Source organism: Haliotis rufescens, unplaced genomic scaffold (assembly GCF_023055435.1).
Source record: "Haliotis rufescens isolate VD_foot unplaced genomic scaffold, xgHalRufe1.0.p SCAF_17, whole genome shotgun sequence".
Taxonomy (NCBI): domain Eukaryota; kingdom Metazoa; phylum Mollusca; class Gastropoda; order Lepetellida; family Haliotidae; genus Haliotis; species Haliotis rufescens.
Window position 1 is genome coordinate 28,253,826 of NW_025963857.1, and position 12,322 is coordinate 28,266,147.

General features: G+C 38.5%; 1 protein-coding gene across 1 annotated transcript in view; it reads right to left on the reverse strand.

Annotated features, from left to right (window-relative positions):
• Positions 1–11,177, reverse strand: part of LOC124138617 (beta-1,4-galactosyltransferase 4-like) — a 55,715-nt gene extending 44,538 nt beyond the window's left edge. Inside the window, exons 1-2 of the mRNA XM_046505353.2 lie at positions 11,043–11,177; positions 2,489–3,003 (exon numbers count right to left, since the gene is read on the reverse strand). Coding sequence (XP_046361309.2) covers positions 2,489–2,726 — 238 coding nt within the window. The 5' untranslated portion in view covers positions 2,727–3,003; positions 11,043–11,177. The remainder of the gene's footprint in view (positions 1–2,488; positions 3,004–11,042) is intronic.
• Positions 11,178–12,322: the final 1,145 nt, after the last annotated feature.

Below are 12,322 nucleotides of genomic sequence, written 5' to 3' on the forward strand. Positions count from 1 at the left end.
CCTTCCAAGATTCCATAGTGATCCGAGTTATGAAATAGAAGTCTAACATGCAAATTAAAAGATAAAGTGTAAAAATGCGCTATAGCAGCTTGTGATTTCAAAGCTCTTCAAGAAGGATTATCAATAATGGAATGGGTGATGAGTTCATGTGCATGCCGAGTCAAAACGCTGTGATTAACAATGATGCTCTGAGTCAATACATTTTGTCAAATGTATGACATGTATTACCTGTAGGAACATATTGTTTATACTCGTCCATGTTTTTGACGGACTATATAATTTACATGCTCGGTAATAGTGAGGACGGGCATCATTGTGTGTTTCCGTGCTTTGTTCAGGTGAACAATTGACTTGTCCTTGCATGTGTTTGTGACGGGTGCCACCTGTATGGCAGGATAGGCTCACCTTTTCGCGAACACCCGTTGGATGGCCTGAACCACTTCGGATTTTTATCCCACATCAGTCTGACACACCGTGATATAACTGGTGTTTAATGCGATCACCGTAGTGTGTTACTGCAACTGTCCAAATTATCTGTAGTGATGTTATGTAATATGTAAAATAAAGCATATTCAATTATACAATTGATTTGATTAGAATATACTTGCGTCAGTGTATTTTATTAACGCCCAAAACCGTATTTGTTAAACACATATAATAACAGATCATATACACGCATGGTGCCTTGACTTACTAATAGCTTTAATAGGCTATTCCGGAATAAAATAGTTCCCCCAAAACCGAGGAACATTTGTTTTAGTTTGTTTACAAGAAATGTATTCCCAAAAATATCCTTATTAGATGAGAAGGTCTGGTAAAGGATTACCTCAGTAAGTCAATCACAAGGACAGAGCGTCGTAATACATTTACATCAAGTTCAAGACGTCAAAATGGCCGACACGATATACGTGACGGGAGACATTTCCGAAGTTGTTAATTAACCTGTGGCTATTTCAAGCCTTTGGCATCACTGATCAATTGGCCGATCATTGAAAGGTGATTGTAAAGATGTGTCAAATAGATACTAACGTAAATTCATAGATTGCTGTAGATTGTCACTATGATAGATTGGATTTTTGGGGGGTTTTTCGTTTTGTTTTCTCTAGGATGCGTTGTAGCGGACATGCAATCAAACTCTATGACTTATCACAGAGTATGCTAAGACGCTACGTTCAAAATTAAAGGGTCTAAATGATGAGAAACAACGCTTCTGTAAATTACTATGAATTCGTACGAGGGAATTCCCAGGGTTTTCCCCAGGAATGTGGAAGTGGTCAGTGTTTACGTCATTTCAAGAATACAGTCACGTGACAAACGTCATGTGACCCACCTTTCGTCCTATGGAAAAGCCGTATATCGGGTAAACTTCACATTACAAAATTAGTTACTTTTATAACCAAATGAAACTCAACCCATTATCCGATAGATGTTATCTCAATAAACTTTGTAACATGATTTGGTTTGACTTCTTGGCGCGTGTCTGAATGCCATTAACGTGTTACATATCCTAAAACTGACTAATCAGCAAATCTCGCTGCACTGTGCGCGATAGATACTAGAGCAAGGCATGCAAGAAATACGAAACCTAATGCTTCCGAAAGGAAGCCTTGGGCATCACGTGCGTCGGGGGGACCAGCGCCATCTGATTGGCCTTTAACAGTTGTAAAAGGCGGAGCAAAAAGCATATCCGTTTTTCCGTCCATTTTACGCTTGAAAAACTCGACGCTTTTCCGGACACTTTCTAGACGCGAACCAATTATTCAATTGTAATGAATTTTTAGTCGTTTTTCCGTCCAATGACCATATACGGAAAAAACGACGTTTTCATGTTTGCAGTGATACGTTTGTGGACATTTGAGATCTGCCTAGATATGCACGTTTCGTTTTATTATTCTGCTGGCCCGGCCCGGACTCACTTTGCTAGGCCCGACTTTAAGGCAATTCCAGTTCCCTTTGTGGTGGTCTGTTGCTCACTTGTCCCTGTCCCTACGGTCAAAGCGATTGGTATTTTGGCACATGATCATACAAATTCGTATGCCAATTTACCAAAACCGTTCCGTGTACAATGAGGAAACTTTGCACGGATCATACTACCGATTGTGTTTATCAATGGCGTTAAAAGCGACTCCTTTAAAGTCAAGTTTGATTCCCATAGCAACTGAACCAAAGAAGCATTGATCAAGGTCACAGCGTTCAAGGCCACAGGAAAGCTTTCAAAAAGTGTTACGGTGGAAATTTTCCCATTCACTCCTCGAACAGTTACAACAGGGCTCTGAGCCATTCTTTCTTAGAGCCCTAATAAATAAAACATTTAACTTTTCATGTCAAATATCAAGTTTATCTCTCCTCGTGACCTAACAAAGGTGTGAGATGTTCTCACTCAGCCGCGCCACTGAAAAAGAAAGATATATAGAAAGAGAAATAATTATGCCCCATGTTGTACACAGAATATTAGATAATCCGAACCTGACAATTTACGAATACTTACGTATATTTGGTGGCGTGTCCGGGCATACTGGAAGTAATGTTGTATCCAATGGCCTTTGTGTCGTTGCTGTTGCTGTTCTCAACTCTTCGATCCTCGACACTAATTTAAATGCTTCCTTTAAGCGTTTGTGTATGTACTGGTTGACCTCATTTTTACTTATTATGAACACACCAAATACACTGGCGATTATCAAGACCACAAAATATAGTCTTCTCAAGCGTTGTAAGAACGAGGCCATATGTAACTTGCACACCGTCACCCTTTCGATAAACCAAGATTACAAAAGACACGCCTGTAATAGTGATTTTAACAGTGATGGCTCTTGGCATGCGTACGATATATCGTATGTCAACACCGGGCAGTAGACGCCAATCACGCGTGGCAGGTGAAGGAACTCGAAATATCATTTATTGTTCTTATTCTCCATTATTAAAGTGATTCACACACAAATGTACATCAGGTAGTATGTTGATTATGTATCCTTTTCCTGGATAGAATTCCGACTGGTTGAAAACCTGAAAAAGAAGGTTATATTAAATATTTAGCTAACAGGGAAAAAGTGCTGTCTATGCCAACCCGGATGTTGGTAGGTAGCCACTTCCATTTTCTCGCTTGACAGTAAAAATTGTGATTTCAACATAGCACATGGAGCAGGGTTTAGGCAGGTTTTAGTCCCTTTACATTCTAATTTGAACTAAATATAACTAATACCATGCACCGAAGGGCTTCCGAAGTGGATTCGTTATATTAGGTATATACGACACTCAATAATAAGTTCAATATTTCTTCCTTTACTTTGGTGTCATCTGACGACGAGTAAAAAACCTGGTGCTTTTCAGAGTGAAAACGACGTCATTACTACATGAAAGCGCAATTGCGTGTTAATGTAAGCTTTATTATGCTGTTTGAGGATTGGTATTAATGTATTACCTTTCTGTGATGTGTTGTTAATCTCAAAATTAACGCGAGTCTGAATTAAATGCGAAAAATGCGAGTGGTCTTTTTCTCGCATTAATTAACTCATTTATGTCTCCAAAATGACTATCAACAATAAGACGATATATAACGAGATAAATAACAAAACACAATTGTTAAAGGTAACTGGCTGCGTGAACAAATTTACAGTCAGTGTTGTTGGAATAATACTGGCTGGGAAGTTAGTATAAGAAAGTAACATGTTCTGATGAAAAGATTTCAGGACGTTTTCTTAGTCCCTCTATTCTCTCATAGTATTTCAGCTAACTTCATTTTGCCGCAGATAGCTGTAAACGTCCTCGTGCGGCTTTAAACAAAAACGCCTATTCGCTCACTTGCTGAATAAAAGCAACATATACATTTTCAACAAGTCAACGAACACATCTTCTTAAAGCAATGCCCATTGTTCAATTCATATTACATTACATTAGTTTGTTTGATGTTTATGCCGCACACAGCAATATTCCAGGTATGTGACGACGATCGACTAAATCATAAGCATTTGCTTATCAAATAGTGACGATACCAGGTGTTTGCGAAAAGGTGAGCATATCCTGCCCCACAGGTGGCACCTGTCACAAACACATACAAAGGCAAATCAAGTGTTTACCTGAAAAAAATTACATTGTTATAACTCTGATCATATATGTTTTAGCAAGCTGTGTACATGTATGTCCCTATTTGTAGAAAGCGGATGCTCTATTGTACATCAGAAGTTGTGAAATGTAGACACCAACTGCTGGAGCTGCTCGGGTATTACTCAAAATACAGGGAAAGTTGAAGTCACCAAATTCTCCTGAATCTTTGAAGATAGAGATGTACCTATTGTTACTACGTTACTGGCCCGTGAAGATCCGGAGTAGAATAGGTCTTCAGCAATCCATGCTTTCCGTAAAAGGCGACTGTGCTTGTCGTTAAAGGCGACTAGCGGGATCGGGTGATCAGACTCGCTGACTTAACTGATACATGTCATCGATCCCAATTGCGTGGATCGATGTTCGTGATGTAAATTGTTTTGACTCGATTTTTTTACAGACCGCCGTCATATAGCTAGAATATTGCTGAGTGCGGCGTAAAACAACAAACCAAATCCAAATACTACATTACTACGCCCCATTGGTCGAGGAAGGACGTTTCTCCTAAGACTCTCATGTGGGATGTTTACATGGGTAAGTTGAAAAATCAGATGCTTTGACATAATTGAACTTTGGATTGTAGAAATTCAAGTAAATTATTTGAGGTTTTGAGAACCCGAGTGGTATGAATTCCACTTGTTTGAAATAATTTCTATGATGATTTCAGTAACCATACTGGCCTTTTCCTAATACGTAGCACTGTTTGATATGTCATTTTCCCCAATTCTTTCATGCGTCTTTAGTACTAATTTGACAAATTTCATTTTCTTTTAGAACCACGGACATCACGGCAATTGATTACTCTTGCATGTCACAATCCCTTAGTTTCAAGCAGCCACATCACTGGTACTCATGTAAGAGATAAAAGTCTAAATATGGCCATTCACTGCATGTGAAAGAGTTTTGCGATCAGGGTGTTAGTTGTCAATTTTAGGTGCTTAAAATGCACTTTAATGAATCCTTGGAGTCTGTAACCTTGAGAAACGTTGTAATGTTATTAATACAAAAATCAGTAAAAGGTAAAGCATTTTGTGACCGGAACTAGCATGTTCGAGGTAAAGCTTACGTTTTGTGTACAATCAAAAGCATGACAGTAATGACATTTCTTCAAAACATGACAAAATCCCTATCATCCACAACATGAGAGATATTTACCACGAATGTGTGTACCGAACTCTCGAACCTATTCTCCGATCAAGACCGCCTCACCATAAAAATACATATAGATTTGGACCTGTGAAGATGAGGGTTAGAACAGATCTTCAGCAACCAATGCTTGTATTAAAAGATGACTATGGTTGTCGTTAGAGGCGACTAACGGGATCGGGTTGGTTGTTAGGCTCGCTGACTTGGTTGATTGGATGCATGTCATCTTATCCCAATTGTGTGGATTGATTCGCGTGATGTCAATCACTGGATTGTCAGGTCCAGACTTGATTATTTGCATGACCTCCGTCATATAGCTGGCATATTGCTGAGTGTGGCGTTAAAAAAAAAAAAAATAAATAAATAAAAAAAATTTAACCGCTTATTTCAAATTCGAGATAAAAATACATAGCGCCATCTCGAACTCCCAATCTGACTTTACAATAGAACTGTGTACCATGATATCGAAGTTTGAATTTGCCACCGTGACCGCTCTAAGAAATCTTAATTAGAATTTTACTTAACTGTAAACAATTCTCCTCGATACAGGTTGAGGAATCCGTAATGAAGTAATAAAAAGTGATCATTTGCAATATTGTCAAACTTAGTTTCATCCACAGAAACCACGGACCTTTTTCGCAAAACTAAAATTCAACTCAATCCTTCACTTGTTTTTCTGTCACAATGTTTATTGATTATTACCTGCGAAATACATTTCATTTAGTCATCGAGATGAATTTCAATTAGCCGCACGTTACACCTGTTGTATTCTGAATTGATCGTCTATGCAATCGTATTTCTAAGGATCTATAATACACAGTCTGTTACTCAGTTTTATTTCGCTTATTGACTTTTTACGAGGTGGACAGGGACATTTATTTTACATGCAAACAACATGTTATTCAGGAAAATATAATAATATGATAGGGATATGTGAACACACAAATAATTATTTATTCAAACACCTCTTCCTTTAAAAAAACATATATATTAACATACACAAATGGTTTTTACAAACAATAGTTGATTTTATGCTTCCAAACAAACCACACGCAAGCTATTGTTGAATTTTAAAATATAGCCAAGGTAAATGTATCCACAATCATATTTAATCACAAATATCGTTCTGTTCTATATAAATGTAACAAGTGAACTAACCATTTCAGTGGATCTCAACATGGACAAAACTGTTGGAGATGTTCAGTGAGTGAATGTTTATTTAATGAAGTAAAAACGTAGATTCTTTCTTTTGGTAAAAACATGTAGCTGTACATCTTATAGATGTTCCAAGAGAAAATAATATAATATCTACCTATATACCACTTTATAGTGTATCAGATCGCGGTATGTAAAGAAAACTTGGTGCTCAAAGTGAAGCCATTTTCCCTCTACATTGATGATACATCTGTGTGTTTAAAGTTGATTTTGACAGCCCGGGCCAAGTCGGACCCACCACAAGCCAAACACTTTTGATAGAGACTATGTTGAGAATGTAGAGGGGAAAGGGCTTCACTTTGAACACGTTGTTTTCTTTAAAAACGATTTACTGTGACATTATAAAGTGGTTTATAGGTAGATAAAATACTAAGCTATAGATGTAAACACATTTGATGATACATCTGCGTATTTAAAGTTGATTTTAACAGCCCGGGCCAAGTCGGACCCAACACAAGCCAAACACTTCTGATAAGAGACTATGTTGAGAATGTAGAGGGAAAAGGGCTTCACTTTGAGCACCTTGTTTTCTTTAAATACCGCGATCTGATACACTATAAAGTGGTATATAGGTAGATATTATATTATTTTCTCTTGGAACATCTATAAGATGTACAGCTACATGTTTTTATTAAAAGAAGGAATCTACGTTTTTACTTCATTAAATAAATGAAAAATTAGTTAATTCTTTAAATGGACTGACGAAAACATGGGCGAACTATTTTAATAACGCCAAAAATTAGTTGAATTAAGTTAAAATGAGTTGAATCATGTGTCATGCTTATAATCCCTTAATGTATTTGCCAAACTTAAACTGTTGAGCAAAGGAAAATATTCTCGCCCATGGGCCAAACCTTATTCTCGCCCATGGGCGAAATATTTCAATATCGCTATAAAATCGTTGAATTAAGTTAAATTGAGTTAAATCATGTGTCATGATACTTGAAAGAAATACATATATGTATTTGCGAAACAAAAACATGAGTTTTGAGTAAAGGAAAATATTTGGCCAAACCTTTTTCTCGCCCATGGGCGAAATATTTCAATATTGCTATAAACTCGTTGAATTAAGTTAAAATGAGTTAAATTTTGTGTCATGATACTTGAAAGAAATACATTTATGTATTTGCGAAACATAAACATGAGTTTTAAGTAAAGGAACATATTCTCGCCCATGGGCCTACCCATGGGCCAATATTCGCCAATTCTCATGTAATAAATATTCTTAGTAATTATAATGAGCAAACTTTATTTCTAGTTTGTAAATTCTTATACTATGCTCACAAAATAATTAATGATAAATTCTGTGCACTGTAAATGTCATGCTCACATGTCTGTATTTTGGGCCATTGGCCTTTTACTGAATAAATATGTCTGTCTGTCTGTCTGTCTGTCAAAAACACACATCTTGTGTTTTTTTTATAATACATGTGACACCTAGTATTGTTGATGGGATAACCATTACATCACATTGTTTAGTAAACAATAAAACAACACTTTAATTTGGCTGTGAAGTTCTTTCGATTTGTTTGCTTATTAATACCAGCTTTTGGTAATTACTATCGTGTTTGAAATGAATAATCGGATTTTGTTCATTGTTTACATTCCACCTGAAGTAGAAATATTTTCAAAAAAAAACAAAAAAACATGTGATGAATAGCTTCGTACTGTAGTAGCAATGACGAATCATTTAAAAATATTTGGTGTGGTTTTGAACATTGAAAGAGTAATAACAATATGTGTAATATTGAAATTTAAAAGATAAAAAAATATATGTTGCTGTGTTGATCACTGTATGATTTGTATGACTATCTCATATGTCACATAACTATTGTTAGGCTGAAGGAGATACCATATGTTATGGTCTCTGGCTGAAATAATACTTTCTTCTGTTATGTGCATGCACCTATCGAAACATAAATTCCTACTCACATTTGTTGTAACCTCAAACAAAACGTGTTGAACTTGTGAAAAAGTCCTTTCATCAAGCCTTATAATATAACCAGCAGCAACGTAACTGTAACGTGTTGGCTTCCATTGTTCATTGCTAATCACCTATCGGCCCCAATCATCTGTTGCCTTCCCTTGTGAAGTTTCCACCTTTCGTTATCTTATTACTTTTATTGTTCTTACATGTACATATATATGTTCTCTGCCTCCTGGGATACGTGGTTTCTTGGTCGTTCACAGGTTGGTTCGTTGATTCATCAGTCAGGAGGCAGACTGGTAAGTCACATTACCATGACCTCATCGGATCGTAACATCAACAGGTCCCTTCCTAGGGACCTCGTGGGGAAATTTCTCCCCCTACTTGCATTCAGAGTGGGACGCTACTCACTGAACGCGGACCTGTCTACTGTAGCGAAATCACTCACCATAACCTTTGACACCAAACAGCCAAAAAAAGCCACGCCCAGACCTCCAGCCACTACCAGCGCCCCACAAGCCACAGTCATTAGCCAAGCTACATCGCCTTTCACCACCCAAGCTCAGGAATACATAAATATGGACACTGATCTCTTAAACCAACCTTCAGCCACTAGCATTGCTTCCCCTACTTCTAGCCCTGCTCCTACCTCCCCCACTCCTGTCCCCCTCCAGGATAAAAAGAGGAAAAGACGAAGTACCCCCACTCACCCTCCATCTACAGACCACTCCACACAGACGCAAGTTTGCGGCCCTATTAAAGTCCCCAGTCTCGACTGCTCCACACAAACACTAGAAATTCCAATCCCTCCCCCATTACCCAAAATCATAACCACTAACTTAGCTACCTCACCCATAAAGTCTCCTGTCCTCTCCACTACCCCCTCTCAAACTGACCCCGTAGAACCGGAACCAACACCACCTGAAATACAACTAACCCAAAATCTTACCCAACACGCTGACCAAATTATCTCTACCAACTATCTGCTACCAGAACCACTCCCGCTACAAGCCCCTGGAATTAAAATTTATAAAAGCACTCACGAACGCCCCATCTTCACCATGGTCCAGTACCCGGAGAGAGAAAGGTTTGAACACGAAATCTTAACACTTCAAGACCTAAATTCTTTACTTCTTGACACCCAAGATCAGAGCATCACTTTAACCCCACAATTCATCATGAACAAGAGCAGAGATCAGCTGTGTTCACTAACCACACATACATGTAGTTCTATACTGCATTAATCAAAGACCCCATTATAATAATGCACCTCTCAGTGAATAGACTGCGGGAGATCTAGAGGAACAATATAGATGCATAAGATGAAGCGTTAACTTTGCACTTGGTTCCCATAACTATCCATATATGCACCCATACCCTCATTCTGGGCATTCTAGATTTAATAGGCAGAAAGGACATTTCATATTTCCTTAAAATGACAATATTATTTTGAATAATGCAAGGTAATACAAACTCAGGACACTAATAATAGATAATTGGATAACAACTATTAGGTAAGATAGTGGTAATGCTCAGGCCTAATGAATATAATTGAACTCACAGTAATGTACTCCTCTCATTTAAAAAGTGAGTGAGTGAGTGAGTATGGTTTTACGCCGCTTTTAACAATATTCCAGCAATATCACGGCGGGGGACACCAGAAATGGGCTTCACACACTGTACCCATGCCGGGAATCGAACCCGGGTCTTCGGCGTGACGAGCGAACGCTTTAATCACTAGGCTACCCGACCGCCCCATAATGTTAATAAGATACGCTGACTGGAATGAGTCCGGTTTGGCTTTTAGAATTAAATGTTTACTTTCCGAGCATTTGCAGTGGACTCACTGGCGCAGTTATGGCAAACCAAGAATCATACTAAGGACGAATCCAGGATTCGTAACGATGGTTACGGGATTCTAGATGTAGCATTCCTACGAGAGGCAACTCTGCACATCGTATTGCGGTGCCTTATGCACTGGATGACCCGTGTCCCCTCTACGAACAAAGCATGCAATAAATTAAGACAAACTAAATGCTAAAAAGCTGTCATACCCATTATGTATGTGTTTATGTCGTAACAGGATACGCTCACCTTAACGAGAACACCTGGTATAATTGTATAGTGATTAATATAAATGCTTACAAACCACGTGGTTATGTATTATCAAACACGTTTTTATTTCTCCTTTAATGCTGCAATAAAAATCCGTATTCGACAACATAAAAAACAAATTGCCGCACTCAGCAATATTCTAGCTATATGACGGCGGTCTGTAAATAATAAGTTTGGACAAGACAATCCAGTGATTAACATCAGCATCAATCCACACATTTGGGATATGATGACATGCATCAAACAAATCAGCGAGCCTGACCACTCGATCCCGTTAGTCGCCTATTACGACAAGCAAGGGGTCTTGAAGAGCTATTATAACCCGTATCTTCACGGGTTGCTAAGTATGGTTTACAATATATGAAAGGCTAAGCTGAAACTCGAATTGAATACAAAATCAACCTCCCATTGTACTTGGAGGTGGTAGTCCAGTGTTCTCCCTTCACAATACCCTGGATCAATTGGTACACTGTGTGAAGCCTATTACTGGAGCCTCCCGACCTGATATTGGTGGCTTAAAGATGAGTAAAACCATACTTACACACTCACGTACTTATTGTAGTCTTTTATGGAATCAGTACAATTATCTTGTAATCCGCTCGTACAAGTTCAGTATTGCATACACATCGATTGTCCAAAAGTGTAACATCAAATAGAAAAGATGTTGCGAACTGGATACTGTATCAAACAGCTCGCTATCGTTATGTGACAAGGATATCCACACATAACACATGGCTAGATTTACTGTGCACAGCTGTGCGCGGGAGGGAGACCCACCCAACGTTTTAAACAAAAAGCCATATTATGGACAGGAAATCAATGACACAAAGATTAAGTAAAGTCATTCATGTTTTCTTCAAAAAATTATACAGCAATATTTTCAGACCGTCATTCATGTTTTCTTCAAAAAATTATACAGCAATATTTTCAGACCGAAGTCGTATTTGTTAGCATAGGGTGTCAAATAAACAGTCGTTTGTAAAGTGACGTCCTTTTATGTTGTAGGATGCGGGATCTGATTAAAGGATGAAAGGAGAAATCTAAGAAAACGTGTTTGATAATACATAACATGGGCGGATACAGAGGGGGGGGGGGGGGGGGGGGGGGGGGTGCGGGGTGTGTGCACCCCCCTTTTATTTCGACACAAGACAATAAAAAGATCTTAATTGTGCACACCCCCTTTTCAAAAAAGCTGTGTCCGCCCATGCATAACCACGTGGCAAATGTTCGGAAAATAAACGCTTAATTCTAAAAGCCAAAGTGAACTCACTCACACAAGTAACCATCGTATTTGCATGGTTTGTTCATCAAAGCTGGAGTCCAGGTCAGCGTATCTTACATAATACATTACTGTGAATTCAAATTATATATATATTAGTTAATAGTTGTCATCGAATGTACACCTTGGCGAATAGCATCAACACCAATATTATAACTCATCAGATCTAGTATTAAAAGGTCTTCAGCAACCCATGCTTGCCGTAAAAGTCGACTATGCTTGTCGTAAGAGGCGACTAACGGGATCGGGTGTTCAGGTTCGCTGACTTGGTTGGTGCATGTTATCGATCCTAATTGCGTGGATCGATGCTCATGATATTAATCACTGGATTGTCTGGTCCAGACTCGATTATTTACAGACCGCCGTCATATAGCTGGAATATTGCTGAGTGCGGCGTTAAACAACAAACGAAACCAAACCAAAAGTATTATACGGACCGCCTCCGTGGTAAAGCGTCCGCCCGGAGTACGGAAGTCGAGTTTCGATCTCCGGCTACGTCATACCAAAAGACGATAAAGGAGGACACTTGTGGTTACCCTGCC